This window comes from Furipterus horrens, unplaced genomic scaffold (genome assembly GCF_987537825.1).
Source record: "Furipterus horrens unplaced genomic scaffold, mFurHor1.1.pri manual_scaffold_5, whole genome shotgun sequence".
Taxonomy (NCBI): Eukaryota; Metazoa; Chordata; class Mammalia; order Chiroptera; family Furipteridae; genus Furipterus; species Furipterus horrens.
The window spans coordinates 158,371,609-158,389,966 of record NW_028327175.1 but is presented as its reverse complement, the minus strand read 5'-3'; the positions used below and the strand labels follow the sequence as shown (position 1 = coordinate 158,389,966).

Here is an 18,358-nt window from a genome sequence, read left to right as displayed (position 1 = left end):
TGTCTATTTTTTCTTTTGTTGCTTGTGCTTTTGGTATCATAAGGAAGAAACAATTGACCAAATTAAGATCATGAAGATTTACCCCTGGGAGCTTGTCTTAAGAGTTTTATAGTTTTAGCTATTATATTTAGCTAGAGGGACACTAGTCCCTTATGGGAAGTGGGAGTAGTACCTGGAAAAGGGGCGACTGCAGAGCAAGTGGCATTGTTCTCTCTCAGACTCCTCCCCTACATACAGCACCACAACGTGGTGAAACAGGTCGCCCATACTGACAAATACCTAAGGCTCTTCCCCTTACAATGTAACAGATGTGACAGCTCTACCTAAGGCACAGAGGCAGACAAACACAGGAGCCTGTCAAGATGAGACAGAGTGGTATGGCCCAAAAGAGGGAATGGATCAAGGTTCCAGTGGGAGAACTAAGCAACAAGGAGATAGCCAACCTAACAGATGAGGAGAGAGCCAGCCTAATAGACGTAGAGTTCAAAACACTGGTGATGAAGGTGCTCACAGGCTTGACAGATATGCTTAAGTATGGCAAACACATAAGGGAAGAAGTGAAGGCTATGCTAAATGAAACGAAGGAAAATCCACACAGAACCAATGGTGAAAGAAAGGAAACCGGGATTCAAATCAATGATTTGGAACATAAGAAAGAAAACAGTCAACCAGTACAGAATGAGGAAACAAGAATTGAACAAAATGAGGAGAGGCTTAGGAACCTCTGGGACAACTCTAAATGTGCCAACACCCAAATTGTAGGGGTGCCAGAAAGAAAAGAGGAAGAGCAAGAAATTGAAAGCTTATGTGAAAAAATAACAAAGGAAAACTTCCCAAATTTGGGGAAGGAAACAGACATACAAGTCCAGGAAACAGAGTCGCAAACAAGCTAGCCCCAAGGAGGACCACAGCAAGACACATCATAATTAAAATGCCAAAGTTTCAAGATAAAGAGAGACTCTTAAAAGCAGCAAGAGAAAAGCAGAGTTACCTACAAAGGGGTGCCCGTAAGACTATCAGCTGATTTCTAAAAAGAAACTTTGACATGCCTGGATTCTGATTAGAAATTAGCTGTTAGCCTCATTGAGAAGCCCTGCTGTGTGATGAGTTATTTCTCTTTTGGTGCTTTCAATACTGTCTTCATAATTGGTTTTCTACGCTTCGTTTATGAGGTGGTTGGGTGTGGATCTCACGTTTCTTGTGCTTGGAGTTTGTTGAGCTTCTTGGATATTAGAATTACGTCTTTTATCAGATTTGGGAAGTTTTCAACCATTTCTTCAAATATTTTTCTACCCCTTTCCTCTCCTTCTAGGACCCTACTATTTGTATGATGGTACACTTGATGGTGTCCCACAGGTCTCTTAGGCTCTGTTCACATTTCTGCTTTTGTGTGTGTGTGTGTGCTGTTATTTTCAAAGTAGATAATCTGAATTGACCTATCTTCGGGTTTGTTGATTTCTTCTGTCTGCTCAAATTTCCTTTTGTTACACCCCTCTAGTGAATTTTACATTTCAGTTATTGTACTTCTCAGCTCCAAAATTTTGTTTTGGTTTCTTTTTATTCTATCTGTTTACTGTTATTCTCTGTTTGATGAGACATTATTATTCTACTTTTCTTTAGTTTCTGAGGATTTTTTTTGTTTTGGTTTGGTTTTTTTTGATGATGATTCCTTAGCTCTCTGAGCATATTTAAAAGTCGATTAAAAGTCTTCATTTTGCAAGTCCGATGTCTAGGCTCATGGGCGGTTTATATTAATTTATTTTTTCTTATGATAAACTGTGTTTTATTCTTTTCTTTGCAAGCTTAATTTTTGTTGAATACTGGACAATTTTTTGTTTGACACAGTTTCTTCTTTGTTTTCCACAGTACCACTTATTCCTTCAGGGTTTGGGTTTTGTTTTTTTGTTTGTTCGTTTTTGTTTTTGGTCTTTTTTATTGCAACCCTTGGCTATTTATTCACATTTAAGAGTGGGACACTGAAAAGCTACCTAGGTACTTTATGTTTGTAGTCGTACACTTAATGATTTACAAACCTTATTCAGAGTAAGTAAGTGGGGGCCTTTCAAGGAGGAACCCTTAAATGTCAGCATATAATGTTTTTTAACCTGTGGAATTACAAGAAAGTTATAGTCTTGGCTGTCACTGTTTTAGTAGTCTCAGCTAACTGGAAAGAGAAGCCAGGGTTCTTATTGTTCACTGTACAGACCTTTATTTGATACCTTTCAACAGCTACCTCAGATTCAGAGTCTCTTTTGTTCATTTTCTCCAGAAAGGCAAAGGACTTCCTACCAAACTTCTCCTTTCAGTCCCACTCTAATACCTCTGACATTCAGAGTCTTATGTTTTGCCAGCTGAGCTAGCTGGGCTACCTCTGACTTTACAAGTATTGATTGGTACTTCTAATTCCTGAGCCTGTAGCACCAAATAGCTTGTTTTTCATTGGCTTTCTTCCTACAAGCAATTATTGGAGTTTTTCTGCTTTACCAAATCAGTTACCAGCCATTTATCTATTTTTTATATTTTGAAATATTATCATCTCTTGAGTGCTATTAAAACCCTCCCCTAGCGCTGGCTGGAGGGTGGCTCACTTAGTTGGATTGTCATCACATACACTAAAAAAAAAAATGGTTGCAGATTCGGTTCGATCCCCATTCTGGGTGTGTACAGAAAGCAACCTATCGATGTGTCTCACGTTGATGTTTCTCTCTCTCCCTCTGTTTCTCTCTGTCTTCCCCTCTCTCTTTCTCTCGTCAATGAACATATCCTCAGGTGAGGATTTAAAAACAAAAAATTCTCCCCTACTTTTCTTCTTGAGTTTTTGCCATTTTTCTTCCTTTATTTTCACTTAAAGGGATTGCAGAAGGAAGAAAGAGTAACACATTATTCAACTTGCCCTATTTAAGAAGGGCTTTCTAAACTTAAGCACAGTGTTAGATATTACAAAGGAAAAAGATTAATTTAACACTGAAAAATATGAAATTTATGCATAACAAAAACATAAAAAGCTCATAATAGATGGGATATATGTAACAAATTAACACAGGGTAATTCCCCTAATATATGAAGAATTAAAATACAAATATATTAAAAAACACTAAAACCTGGAAAGATAAATGGGCCAAGTACATGAAGAGGCACTTCACAAGTACACACAAATCCCTAATTTTCAGTATAACTAATAGTCAAAAATATCTACTAAAACAAGTCATTTTTAACTTAGACAAAAATGTGTGTTTGTAGTGTATATAAGTAGATGAAAATCTAGAAAAATAGGCATGTCTCTGGCTATAAATGGCAATATAAACTGGAACAGGTGTGAAGGATAACAGTTTAGCAGTATGCTTAATTACCTTTCCACTTTGTAATTCTTCCTTACAAAGCAGAAGTTCTCTAATAAAATATTCCAAACTGTGGACCAAAATATATAAAAAAGAGATGCCCGTCTATTTAAAATATTACTAGCTAGTTAAAATAACAAACATGTATTAAGCCTTTTCTCTGTGCTTCAGGAGCTGCGCTAAAAGCATTTTATGTACGTTATCCCATTTAATCCTCACAGCTGCCATGTGAGATAATTATTATTTTTATCTTTGAAAACACTGAGACTAAATGATGAATGACCCATGTCTGGAGCCCCAGATCTACTAGCGTGCCCATAGGCTTTTCTGTGACCATATATTACCTCTCTAAAGATGGAGGGAGAGGTGGATAAAGTATTGTTTTCAGTGTTTTAATAATCTAAATGTCCAATTACAGTAAAATGGCTACTTTAGCAAATCATGGTACTTTCATATGATATAATACACAGCCATTAAAAACCACGTTCTGGGGAAGAATATTTGATGACATAAAATACTTGAAGTTAGAAAAAAATGAGAAAACCTTAAATATCTTTAAAAAATAATTATTTATTTATTTGTTTGTTTATTTATTTGTAGAGAGAGGGGAAAGGAGAAAGACAGGGAGAGAAACCTCACTGTGTGGTTGTCTCTCACTCGCACCCCCAATTGGGGACCTGATGTGCAACCTAGTCATGTGCCCTGACTGGGAATCAAACCAGTGACACTTGGCTCGCAGGCCGACACTCAGTCCACTGAGCCACAGCAGCCAGGGCCTTAAGTATATTAATATTATTTTTCTGAACTTAAAGTAAATGAAAATACATAAAAGTGTTTTAATTGTTTCTTGAGTTTTTATGCTTTTTTATTTTCCATGTTTTGAATGTTGTATAATTTTTTAAATCAGGAAAACATTCTAGTCATTGTTTATTAATTTAATGTTTAATAATATGGAAATGTTTATATTTCTGGGGAAAAAGCCAGTTGTGAAGTATGGTCTCAGCTAGATTTTAATTTTGTCTTAGAGAATACATCAGATGAAAATGTATAAAAATACTAACAGTGATGTATCCCAGGGAGATAGGAATGCAAATGAACTTTTTGCTTGTTACTCATTACTTTTTTCTGTATATCTTAAATTTTCTACTACAAGTATTTGTTTTTGTAATCAAAAATATTTACTCTTTTAACTTGGAGAACTCTAAGTCTTTACTTTTTTCCCTTATTTTTTAGACATTTGAAGACAGTGATTTATTCCATTTGATTGGTGTTGTCTGTGGATTAGCAATTTATAATTTTACTATTGTGGACCTCCATTTTCCTTTGGCTTTATATAAGAAACTGCTAAAAAAGAAGCCATCCCTGGATGATTTGAAAGAACTAATGCCTGATGTTGGGAGGTTAGTTGTAAAAAGTGGCAAGGGTGGTGTTTAAGAAATAGGGAATGTACAGAAAGCTTTCCTTTTAGGAATAATTGTGTCTTCTTGTTGTTAATTTCCAAAGTAAAAGCTGTTCTAATAAAGGAAAGCCCAATGTGTTACTCGATCCAAAATTTTCTACTGAAAGACTTAACAGGTATAAAACCATTTGCTAAATTTTTAGTGGTTTAACAATACTTTGTGAATATCAGATAATAAATTTAGGAAGGTGTTCCCTAAGAATACTTAAACGATTTACTTAGACTTTGATCACTGTCATGCCTAGCTGAAATATGTATAATTTCTTATTTATTACATAAAATGGAATAAAGAGTGTATATAAATAAGGACAAATGTTGAAAATAGGTGGATACATGGCCTTTGTAAACCGAAGAAAAGATAAAAATCTCAGAATTATTATTTTAACTTCAACAATGCTATTGTACATCTACCATTCTGAAACAAATATAAAAGTACAAATTAGTAAAAGGATTTTATCAAGAATGAATGAGAATTATGTACTTACTCATAAGCAAAATAGTCAAAATACCCAATAATGTTTTACCTAAAAGGAACATTTTTTTGTTTTGCAGAAGCATGCAACAATTACTGGATTACCCAGAAGATGATATTGAGGAAACGTTTTGTCTTAATTTTACGGTAAGATGGAAAGCCATAGGGTAGCCCGATTATTCATCATCTCTTTTATCTAACAGTGGTGCTTATGTTATTTCTTTATTTTGGTGGATGGAATTCTTAAAGAACCCTTTAGCTAACATTTATTGAGCATTAACTATATGCTAGTCCTAGTACATGCATTATTTCATTTAATCCTCATAACAGTCCTATGAGATTGGTATTATTATCTTTATTTTACAGATGAAGAAAACTCAAAACAATCATTACATGTCAGAGGTAGTATTTATACCCAGCTTTGTGACTTCAAAGCTATGTGCTTTATCATTCATTAGGCTATAGATCTTCACAAATACAAGGGGTCATGTTTATTCAAGTGTTAATTTTTGAGCCTGCAATTACAAAATGTTTAGAGAAGCAAAAGTTATTGTAACATGAGAATATTCACTAATGAACTTACCGTTTAAAAGATTAATTTCCACTCAGACTTCCCTTTCTGTTTCACACCATTATTTGTCTTTGCCAATTTTGTCTTACCGTTGACTTACATACATAGTAGAAATGAAAATACATTGGAATATTTTTGGGGAAGTGAAATTGCAAATCTTATAAAAGATAAAGAATTATGTTAATTTTGTGAAAGGGGATGTTGAATAACTAATCCAGTCACATGCAAAGCCATTGACAAATCAGGATCTGGCAAAAGTAGACCAGTTGACAATCAAGGATTATGATAAGGCACTTCAGAAAGGAATGCTTTGAATATTATAAATTAGACTCTTGTGAAAAGGTAAAACCTTTAGGGTTTTTATTTTTAAACCTTATTTGCATATTTGTTTGTTTTCCTCCCGAACAATCCTCTTTATGATCTTGTGGGCAAAGCTACCAAAAGATACATATTCTGCTCACAGAATTTGCCAAAAAAAATTGTGTCCTGCTCAGAAAAATTTATTTGATCATTTTAAGAATTGGCACATGGTGCAATTTTTAAGAAAATTGGTAGGTTTAAGGTAAAATAAATTTATTTCAGTAATTATTTATGGGAAGAAAAAATCTTCCTTGGACTTTTTCTTTATGTAACTATGAAATTTTGATTCCCTTTTTCAATTAATTCACTTAAAAGCATATAAGTTGTTTTTGAATCTTTATTGATCATCTTAATTGACATAAACGATGTCCAAGCAATTTAATTTCTAATTTATCAATCACCAAATTTGTGAATGCTTAGTATACCCAAGAACTATTGTAATTAAAACATTCCCACTGCCATTGCTTTCCAAGAGATTTTTAGTAGCTCTTTATTGCTTGCTGAGTAACAGCTTTAGAGTGGGCTTGAAAGACATTTATAATCTGACTTTCTAACTTGCATTGTATTCTTCCATGCATACTAAGTTTTGTCACAATGCATAGTTTTCTTTCACATACCTTACCTTCCTGTTTTTTAGTGCCATGCATTTTTCAGAACTTGATCTACTTTCATATTTTTCCTTTTGTTCAATCTATACGCTCAGTTGGAAATTCCACTCCCTCCGAGCTTTTCACAGCCCTAGTGAAAAATGACTTCAAATGACATGTCTTCCTCAAGGTCTTTCATGCTTCTCCAGTTGGAAATAGGTTTTCTTTCCTCTGTGGACTGAGAGCATTTTGTTCATGTCTCTGTTATGGCATTTACTTTATTATAATGGGTTGTTCACATTTCTCCTCCTTTACTAGATAGTAAACGCCAGAACAGGATTTAATTATCTTTTATCATGTCACTCCAACTACAGTGTTTTTTAAACAGCAGGTACTAAAAAAAAAATTTAATTGAAGAGGATAATATTCCAAAAAGGGGAAATAGAAAGAGAAAAGATGCAAAGGTGGGAATGGTAATATTTATAGGAAAGTTAGCAGACTAGTAAGGGAAATAAAAAGTTTCAAAATAACCAAATGTCTTTATAAACCAAGTTAACGGCATAACTGGAAAAACCACCTGTGATCAAGAAGGCAGCAAGGCAGATGAGCAGTGCAGGACTAGCAGCTTTCCTGTGGGAAGACTGCACAGCTAGTCTAAGCTAAATGCATTCTGACACTTGAATTCTATTACTTATTCAAGGATAACATCCTTTCTAGTATTTTAACTCCTGTAATAACCGGTCTAAAATTTTATGCACGGTAAATACTGTTTCTATTCTTCACTAACCAAACACTTGGTAATTTGTAATTAGCCTTGGTAGGATTTCAAACTACTAGAGAAGATGAAAATTTGTAGATGTGACTTTATGCAAAATTCAAATAAGCTAAATGGTAGCAGAATTTTACCTCAAATTTATTAGTTCTTATATCTAATGAGAGAAAGGTAGAATATAATAACAGGTTATTAAAATAATTAATAGATTTTGGGTCTGACATTGACTTTTTTTAAAAATTTAAATAGATCACAGTTGAAAACTTTGGTGCAACAGAAGTGAAAGAGCTGGTTCTAAATGGTGCAGACACAGCTGTTAACAAACAAAATCGGTAAGTGAATTATAGCAGCATCAGTGGTAGTAATAAGATTCAGTAGGCTTTTTTTTCTGTATTTAGAAACATGTCACAACCTTAAGTTTTTACTCAGATAAAACTCAACTTTTTTCATGGTCAGATAGGAAGTAACTTGCCTTTTGCCCCTGAAATCCCTTCAAGATATTAATAAAGGGTTAAAAAAGAACATAAACAACAAAAACAAAGAGAAGGAGGAGCAGAAAACAGCAAAGGCATTTTTGGAAGCTAGAAGACAGTGGTAACTAACTTTAGCCAACTAGAGAAAGCCTCAACATAAAATGGACTGGGAGGAGCCAAGAAGGTATCCAGTTCATATTGTAGAATAAAGGCTCTGGAATTGAGAATAAAAAAATGTTAGAAAATGTATGGGCCTTATGGGAATGCTAGAAACTGATAGATTGGCTGTTTACAGAACATAGAAATCCGTTTACTTTTATTACACCAGTAGCCTGGAAGTTTGCCTTCTGGAGAGATTGAAGTGAAGGTACTGTGGGTTTTATGACTGTTAGACACAGCCGGGGGAAAGGGGCTGAACCGAAAACTGTGTTTGGGAATCTACAGTTCTTTCCTATTTGACACTGTGTATCGTAGGGTTCTTCTCTGGTAAAACTGCTTAACTTTTAAATGTGAATTGATAGCCAAAGGTCAGTAAACATTTAAGGAAAGACCAGAACAGTTGAAAAGAATTCCAAGGAAACAGAAGCAATGCAGAATGAAGACGCTGAAACTGGTATCCTCAAAATGATAAGGATAACATCCATAAGGACACTATTAAAAATTTAAAGAAATGTATGGGGGGGGGGGGGAAGAAATGGAATGAATGAAATTTATCAAAGAAGTAATACTGAAAAACTTCCCAGAACTGAGGTACCTTTAAGATTGAAAGCATGGAAGTGAAAAAAAGATACATACCAGGCAAAATACATGAAATTTCAAAATTGTGGAATAAAAGGGACCCTAAAACACTTCCAGGAAAATAAAAGCAGACCACATATAAAGAATTAGAGTCAGAGTAATAGACTTCTAATGAATGACACTGAAGCTAGAAGATCAAAATTCTGGGAGGAAATGATTTTTATCTTAGAATTCTATATTGAAGCTATCAAGTGTGTAAATACATTTTTTAAAAAAGCAAAACAAAAAAAACGTTTTTACACATGCAGAGTCTCAGAGAATTTCCTTCCAATGAATTTTTCTCAGGAAGTTACTGGAGGATGTGTTCTACCAAAACAAGCAATTAAACCAAGAAAGAGGAAGACATAGGATCCCTCCAAAATAGGATCCAATATAGGAGAGAGGCAAAGAGGATTTCTGCAGGAACAGCAATATGTAGAAGGAATACCCAATCTGGGTTAGAACAAGAGGGTGGAGGGCTTCAGGATGTTTGGTCTCCAGGAGGAAAGTGCACCTGATGCTGCCTAATACACTTGTGTTGAAGCTGGGAATGAAGTAGCAAACTAAGGGAAATGAACTTTTTTTTTTAAGAAAAGAAAGGTAACCACCAAATACTCTTTAGCTTAGTCGTGACTGATAGTCGTAATAAAAATGTTAACAGTGAATACTGAACTAAAAATTGTTATAATGGGAACCTTCAGGGAGGTGGGCAATTAAATAAAAGGTAAATCCTCACTTTTCACAATAGATATTCAGTTCTAGTTAATATTTAAATTTGAAAAGTCAAGGAATAACAATAGAACTATGTTGTTGAAGGTTGAAGGTAAATACCAGGAGGAATAGCCAAAAGTTGCCTTTGAATAGTAGGAATTTCTGGTGGAAAGGTGTAGGACAGAGAACTGCTTTGTTCTCTTCTTTCTGTTCGGTTATAATTCTTTAGATAAACTAACTTAATGGCTGTTGCCAGGAATTTCATCCCGATGATTATAATCCATTTCTGCTCCTTAATTTAGGTAAATTAGCTTATGTCTCCATGCCTCAGTCTCCTTTTCTGTAAAATGGGATGGTAAATGGTACCTACTGCATAGAGTTATTTTGAGGATTAAATAAGGCAATAATTTTAAGATGCTTAGAATAATACCTAGCACATGTATGTGCTCAGTAAATGTTGGCTGTTAGAATTATTACTGTTTGACAATTTTAACTGTGCATATATCTTACTTTGCATAAAAATGAAGCTGTTTCTAAAATAATGTGAAAAAACTAGGGTTTCTAGCTGTTTTTTTAACCTTGGTTTTGAAAATTTTTTATTATATTTTTCTGATTTTTAAAATCTCTGTTGTTAGACTCTCTTACGTTTCTAAAAAAAAATTATTTCACATAGTTTACATACTTTAGAAATAACTTGAAGAATTTTGACCCTTGTACTACCTACCAGTCCTACTTACATAATAAAAATGTTGGAGACAAAAATGTTAGGCCTTGGCTTGTGTGGTTCAGTGGATTGAGTGCCGGCCTGCGAACCAAAGGGTCGCCGGTTTGATTCCCAGTCAGGGCACATGCCTGGGTTGTGGGCCAGGTCCCCAGTTGAGGGTGTACAAGAGGCAACCACACATTGATGTTTCTCTCCCTTTCTTCTTCCCTCCCTTACCCCCTCTCTAAAAATAAATAAATAAAATCTTTTTTAAAAAATGTTAACATGTAAACCAATATAGCCTTTTTTGCTTAAGGGACTTTTAAGAGATGTACCCAGGATAGATAAGTTTGACTTTCTAATTAGGTGAATTATAAAATTATGCATTACAAAATTGTGTTTCTTCTCATCAGAACCTAATATCATATCTTATATTTTACAGTGGCCTCCTTTAACTTTTTATTTCTCTTTGTAAATTTAGTTTGGAAATATTATTTCCTAAGGAAATTATCTGTAGATGACAGAATTTGCCAGTATTTCCATTTGTAGAATCTTTTTTTTTTAATTAGGAGGATAAGACTACAAAATATTGAAATCATCTAGTACCCATTATTTATTTGAGCAGATATCTTCATAAAGTGTTTGTGGCTAACAGAACAAAATTGAATAAAATTATAATTCAATTACTGGGTAAATGGGTTTCCTTTTTTTCCTTTGCAGTTTGCTTTTGTATCATAACAGGCAAAAAAGCATCAGAACTGTGTGTGTGTGTACATACATGTATATATACAAAAATATGTACATATATCCTAAAAGAATGCTTAACTATGCCCTTTGGTGTTTAGTTTTTAAAATAAGTTTCCTTCCAGAATTCTTAAAACCCAAGGGAAAACAGACTATAGCATGTCAAATAACCTGAATCCTAAAGCTGTCATTTTTCATCACGTAATACCTTTAACATATCACTCTTTTTAGGGATGCATATGGAATGATGCATATAAATTATAAATAAGTGATGACTATTTTGAAATTATTTTGATAGCCGTTTGCATCATCTTTCTTCCTATTAGGAAATGACATGTTTCACTTAGGAATAGTCTAAGAATGCCTGTGAATGATTGATAAGTGTACAATGCCTCATAGGTATAGTTTTGTATAGAAAGAATTATAAACTTCTCTGTAAAGACTTTATCCTCTTTGAACCCTATTCATATTTAATCAGTTTTGTAGATAAGCAGCAAAAGGGACAGGATCACTCAAAGTTTTAATAAGACTATAGTATGTATTCTCCTTTAACAATGATTTTTATATTCTTTGCATGTGTGATTTTTCATTTCTAGGCAAGAGTTTGTTGATGCTTATGTGGATTACATATTCAATAAATCGGTGGCTTCCTTATTTGATGCTTTTCATGTGGGCTTTCATAAAGTCTGTGGAGGAAAAGTCCTTCAGCTCTTCCAGCCTAATGAACTACAAGCAATGGTTATTGGAAATACTAATTATGATTGGAAGGAACTGGAAAAGGTAGGGGAAACACTTTTATGATATTGTTTAAATGGAGAGGCAAAAGGAAAACTTGTTTGTTGATAGAAGTCTTCTCATTTGTTTTCCATTTTACATTATTACTGTAACTTTTATAGGAAAACACTGTACTCTTCTTTACAATGAGTGGGTTTTAACTGTGTATGAATTAGATAGCATTTTTGTATTTGTGGTATTGATGGTGTTCATATAGAAAAATCTCGTCTATAACAGAGGTTGGATAGAGCCCTAGCTAAAACTGAATGGCTAAAACCATTAAGATAGCTAACATTAAAAAAATATAATACTAAGACGACAAGGATACAAAGAGCATTGGGAACTCTTATACATTGCTGGTGGGAATATAAATGGTATAGCCACTGGAAATAGTTTGGAATTTTTTTATAAGATTAAACGTACGCTTACTACATGACCTGGCAGTTCCAGCCCTAGGTGTATTAAGTTGTGTTTACAAAAAAATCTATAAGCAAGGGGGGAATAGGGAGTTATTGTTTAATGGGTAGAGTTTCAGGTTTGCAAGATAAAAAGATGTCTGGAGAGGGAGGGATGGTGGTGATGGCTGCACAAGAGTGTGAATGTGCTTAATGCCACTGACCTGTACACTTAAAAAGGGTAAAGAGAGCAAACGCTATGTTTTATGTATTATCCCACAATTTTTCTAATACTGTGTTTTAAAAAAATCTTCAATCAAGTCAAAAACTAGAAACAACCCAAATGTCCCTCAGTGGTTGAATGGATAAACCAGCTCTGGTGTATGCCGTCGAGAGCAAACGCTATGTTTTATGTATTATCCCACAATTTTTCTAATACTGTGTTTTAAAAAAATCTTCAATCAAGTCAAAAACTAGAAACAACCCAAATGTCCCTCAGTGGTTGAATGGATAAACTAGCTCTGGTGTATGCATACAGAATACTACTGAGCAATAAAAAGGAATGTACTATGGACACATGCAACAACTGGGCTGACTCTTAGCATCCTTACGCTTGAGTGAAAGAAGCCAGTCTCAGAGGATTTACATACTGTATGATTCCATTTATATGACATTTCTAGAAAAGGCAAAACTATGGTGAACAGAGGCTAGGGATAGAAGGCGTGCGTAACTGCAGGGCGTGTAGCACAAGAGCATTCTTTAGGATGATGGAGCTCTTCAATATCCTGTTTGTGGTAGTGGTGGTTACATGAATAATGTATACCTGTATTTAAAAGTCATAAAAGTATATACACACCCAGAAAAAAATCAATTTTACTGTGTAATAATTCAGAGAATAAAACTTTTAAATTAAAACATTTTTTAGGATTTCTAGTTAAACATAATGTAATAAACACACATCTGTCTTTGCTCACTCCCAAAATCTCCCTAGAATGACAATAAAGGAGTAGAAATAGAAATACAAAGACCAAAAAAATTTCTTTAAACAGTGAACAGGAGAAAAAGAAGTTTTGGAAAATGGAAAGTAGGTAGATGAATTTATGAGTAACCCAGAGCAAAGAAAATTGAACTCTAAGCCTCTGGAAGGACAGGATGCAACCCATTTCACACCCTAGAATCTCTGAAAGGTTCAGGAATTGTTTATTTCATGTTACTGTGATGGCAAGGATATGGGGTTGGACTAAAAGCAATAGAATTACTTTAGAGCTAATTTAAGGAATTTTTAGACCCTTTGTGTTCCCTCTCCTACCCAACAAAAGACAACTCTGTAGAGAGGATTTGGGACCTGGAGGACCAGGTAGAACTAAGGATGGCACTGAGAAAGATGGTAACCTCCAGAAAAGGAATTGAAGGATTCTTTTTTTGTTGTTCTTTTTTGTTTTTTTAAGATTTTATTTATTTTTAGAGAGGGGAAAGGAGGGAGACAGAGAGGGAGAGAAACACCATTGTGAGAGAGATTGGTTGCCTCTCACACACCCCCAAACAAGGACCGGGCTGCAACCCAGGCACGTGCCCTGACTGGGATTCAAACCGGCAGTTTTGATTCAGTTCACAGCCCGGTGCTCAGTCTGCTGAGCTACACCAGCCAGGGCTGAAGGTTTCTTTTTGAGGGTAAATTGATCTGCTGAAAAAGAAGAAAGCTATACTGTAAGGAGACTCCCAATAGACATGGATCTCATCTCCAATCACCTGAAAGTGAAAATGATATAAATGGCCTCTCATTACACTTTAGATCCTACACAATTTGTCCTTTTACTTATCCTGCTTTAGGATTATTGGCTTCTTTGCTGAGCCTAAAGCCCTCCAGTAACACTCCAGTCTTGGGGTCTTTCTATTTGCTATTCCACATGCCGGGAATTCTCTTCACCTTCATAATTCCAGATGCTTCTTTCTCTCCCTTTATGTCTTTATACCTTCTTAGAGACCTTCGCTGGATAACTTACTAAAATAGCACATGCACACACATTCTGTCTCCTTTCTCTGCATTATTATTTATTATTATTTTAGGTTATAATCCTTTATTATCATTATTTTGTTTACTTTTTTACTTATTGATTTTAGAAGGAGAGAGGGAAGGAGGGAGAGAAGGAGAAACAGATTTGTTCCACTTATTTATCCATCCATTGGTTATTTTTTTTTTTTAAGATTTTATTTTTTAGAGGGGAAGAAAGGGAGAAAGAGGAGAAAAACATTGATCAGTTGCCTCTCTCATGCCCCCAACTGGAGACCCAGCCCACAACCCAGGCCTGTGCCCTGACTGGGAATCGAACCGGAGACCTTTCAGCCCACAGACTGGCAGCACTCAATTCACTGAGCCACACTAGCCAGGGCTCTTACTATTTTATTTTTTAATTACATTTCACATTCAGTATTATTTTCTATTAGTTTCAGATGTACAGCATAGTGGTTAGATAATCATATACTTTATAAAGTGTTCCCCCTAATATCTCAAATACCCACCTGACACATAGTTATTATAATATTATTTACAGTATTCTCTATGCTGTACTTGACATTCCCATGACTATTTTGTAACAACCGATTTGTACTTCTCAATCCCTTCACCCTTTTCCCAGTACACTGCCCCTCTCCGGCTTTATTTTTCATCTTCAAATTTGACTTAATATAAATTTTACTTAATTGTCTTTACAGTCTGTTGCTCTTTTCCCCTCATTACATATAAGCACCATGAAGGCAGGGTTTTTTGTCTTTGTTCCCTGCTATATTCCCAGAGCTTATCACTCAGTAACTACTTAAAACCTTGCCTGAAGATAGAATTCATAGTAGTATTAAGTGAGACTAATTTTTTTAGTATATTTTAGTATACTTATCCTTGGTATGTTTTGTTTTTCTTCCATTGTATATCAGATTCATTATAATTTTAGTGATTATAATTTGTGACTTGAAATACTCTCTCTTCATCAGGACTGTGTACACATTTCTACAGAATCACCTAGAGGTTTAAAAAAAAAAAAAAACTTCAGCCATTCTCACCCTGGCTACATTACTTGGTTGGAGCATCATCCTGTACACCAAAAGGTTGCAGGTTCAATCCCCAGTCAGGGCACATACCTAGGTTGTAGGTTTGATTCCTGGTCCAGGTGTGTACAGTAGGCAACCGATCAATGTTTCTCTTTCACATCAATATTTCTCTCTCTCCCTTCCTCTCTTTCCCTCTCTTTTCCTCTCTCTAAAATCAATAAACATATCCTCAGATAAGGATTTTTAAAAAACTTTAGCCATCCTCCTTTTATTCCCCACTAACATACAGAATTTAATTCAAAGTTAACACAGTAACTTCTGTAATTCAGGCCATTTTCTCCAAATTATATTTCTGCAGATTACTAGCAAATATTTTGCATATTTCAAGAGTTCAGTCATTGAGATAATCATGGCTACAAATAGAGGCTAGAATTCAAGTCCATTAGCAAATAGGTTTTGAGCCCTTGCTGGATGCCTAATACTTTGCACGAGATTAGGGGTACAGCAGTATTAAGATTGAGACATGGTTTTGCCCTCTAGTAAGGACACTAGACATTAAATCATTGAATTGTGATGAATGCAAAGGAATAGAGTTCAGTGGAATGGTATGTAAGTAGCCGAAGCTATGCTACACAAATCTGGGAAAGCCTCTTACTAGATGGTAATTTTCAAAGGTAAGGACTTGGTTCGTTAGGACCCAAACTTTGACTAAAACTCATTTAATATTTGTTGAATGAGCCCTGGCTGCTGTGGCTCAGTGGATAGAGCGTCAGCCTGCGAGCCAAGTGTCGCTGGTTCGATTCCCAGTCAGGGCACATGATTAGGTTGCACGTCAGATCCCCAGTTGGGGGCGCGAGTGAGAGGCAACCACACAGTGATGTTTCTCTCCCTCTCTTTCTCCTTTCCCCTCTCTCTAAAAAAATAAATAAACAAAAAAATCAACAAACAAATAAATAATTTAAAAAAAAAATTTGTTGAATTAATTAGGTGACATTTAATCTGAGCCCCAAAGGATAAATAGAAATTAGGCTGATGAACAAAGAAAAAAGAAGATGTTTCTTAAGGTTCTTGCTAAGAACTACAAGTTAAATTAGCTGTGGCTTGATTTTAAAAAAAGAAGAAAAAAATGCTTCACAGTGTAGACTTAATTCTCTCTTTCCTCCCTATTACCCCTTTTGCTTAGTGCTAATACTTTTTTAAAGGAGAAGTTGCTGCAAATTACCTGAACATTTAGTGGCTTACAAATAACAGTGAACACCCTGACCGATGTACCTCAGTTGGTTGGACATTGTCTCAGAAAGCGAACAGTCATTGGTTCAATTCCCAGTCAGGGCACATGCCCGGGTTGTGGGCTAGGTACCACAACCCACCCCACCCCACCCCTGCAGGGTGTGTACGAGAAGCAACTGATGAATGTTTCTTTCTCCCTCCCTTATCCTCTTTAAAAAATAATTTTAAAATGTTTTAAAAAATAACATTGAATATTTATTGTCTCTTAGTTTCTGTGGCCAGGAATTCAGGAATGGCTTAGCTGGGTGGTTTTAGCTCAGGGTTTTCTCATGAGGTTGTAGCCCTGTTACTGATTGGTGCTTTAGCCATCTGAAGGCTTGAGTAAGGATAGTGCCCAATGCCCCTTTCAAGATAGTTTACTCATGTGGCTGTTGGCTAAGCCCAGTACCTTAACAGGAACCTCTCCATAGGGATGTTTGAATGTCCTTAAAATGGCAACTGGCTCCCTGCAAAGTGAGTGATCAAAAAGAGGCTGAAGTCACAGTTTCTCATTATCTAGTATCAGAAGTCATGTATTTCTCATATCTGCAATATTCTAATGATTATAGAGGTCAGGCCTATTCAGTGTGGGAGGGGATTGCACAAGAGCATGAATAGCAGGAGGCAGAGATCATGTGGGGCCATCTTTGAAACTACCACAGAAAATTATTAGTATTCTTAGTACTGTTTTTTTGAGGGAAGATAGAATGGAAAATAATTAATTTAACTTGTTAATGAATATAGGAAATTTTTTAACAATCACAGGTAATTAATTCCATATTGCACTTTAGTAATTCTAGTTATCCTTTAGATATTTACTTTTAGAGATATTAGTCCTGTCCATGTTCCTCGAAGTGGTGGAAACAACATTTCTGTCAATTCATACATATATTGGGTTGGCCAGAGTTCATTTTTCTTTTTCTGTAAGATGGTTCTAGTACCGCTTATTAGTCTTTAACTTCATTCAAAACAATTTTGTTAAATTGTACTGACAGTTGTCATATTAGTGAGCATTTTTTAAAAATTATCAAAATAGATATATTTTTGTGCAGCCATTTTAATATTGAAGAAGGAAGAAAATACTTAACATTTTTGGCGTGTTATACTGTATTGCTTCAAGAAAGGTAAAAACACAACTGAAACACAAAAAAAGGTTTGTGCAGTGTATGAAGAAGGTGCTGTGGCTGTGTGTGTCGAGAGTGGTTCAGGCTGGAGATTTCTTGGTGGATAATGCTTCACAGTCGGGTAGACAAGTTGAAGTTGATAGCGATCAAATGGAGACACTGAGAACAATCAGTGCTCTACCACGTGGGAGATAGCCAACTTACCCAAAATATCCAAATCAGCATGTGTCTTATTTTATGGAAAAAACTAAATGGACTTTTTGGCCAACCCACTATTTTCTTCTCTTTCCTCTGGAACTAATAGTTCCCAATTACAAAGTGCTCAGGAAAAAATGATGAGCGTCAAACACCTGGACAATGTTTATGTGCTGAGGAAGTGAAGCCAATTTTTCAGACTCAAGACAAAACTAATATTCCTCAATATTAATAAAAAAAATTTTTTTTCTTTAGAATACAGAATACAAAGGAGAGTATTGGGCAGAACATCCTACAATAAAAATATTTTGGGAAGTATTTCATGAATTGCCATTGGAAAAGAAAAAACAATTTCTGCGTAAGTATTTCAAACTATTCTGTTTTGTGGAGATGAAATCTAATTATTAAACTTAATCCCATAGGCAATTGATTCACTTCAGTGGATGTTATTTTTTTATAGTATTATTCCAAGGTCCTGTTTATTACATGAGTTTTATTATTTTGCCTCCAAAATAGAATTGGTTCTTTCAAATGAAAACTGTAATACTATAATAAACTAAGGTTGTAATTAATCCCTTTTAGAAAAAGACAT

At 35.0% G+C, this 18,358-nt stretch overlaps 1 protein-coding gene across 4 annotated transcripts in view; it reads left to right on the top strand.

Moving 5' to 3' along the window:
* Positions 1 to 18,358, top strand: part of HERC4 (HECT and RLD domain containing E3 ubiquitin protein ligase 4) — a 127,922-nt gene that overhangs the window by 108,066 nt on the left and 1,498 nt on the right. For all 4 annotated transcript variants that reach the window (XM_090278095.1, XM_090278097.1, XM_090278093.1 and 1 more), the window contains 5 exons: positions 4,572 to 4,738; positions 5,350 to 5,416; positions 7,809 to 7,891; positions 11,564 to 11,747; positions 18,022 to 18,124. In XM_090278095.1, the coding sequence (XP_090134221.1) occupies positions 4,572 to 4,738; positions 5,350 to 5,416; positions 7,809 to 7,891; positions 11,564 to 11,747; positions 18,022 to 18,124 (604 nt within the window). The remainder of the gene's footprint in view (positions 1 to 4,571; positions 4,739 to 5,349; positions 5,417 to 7,808; positions 7,892 to 11,563; positions 11,748 to 18,021; positions 18,125 to 18,358) is intronic.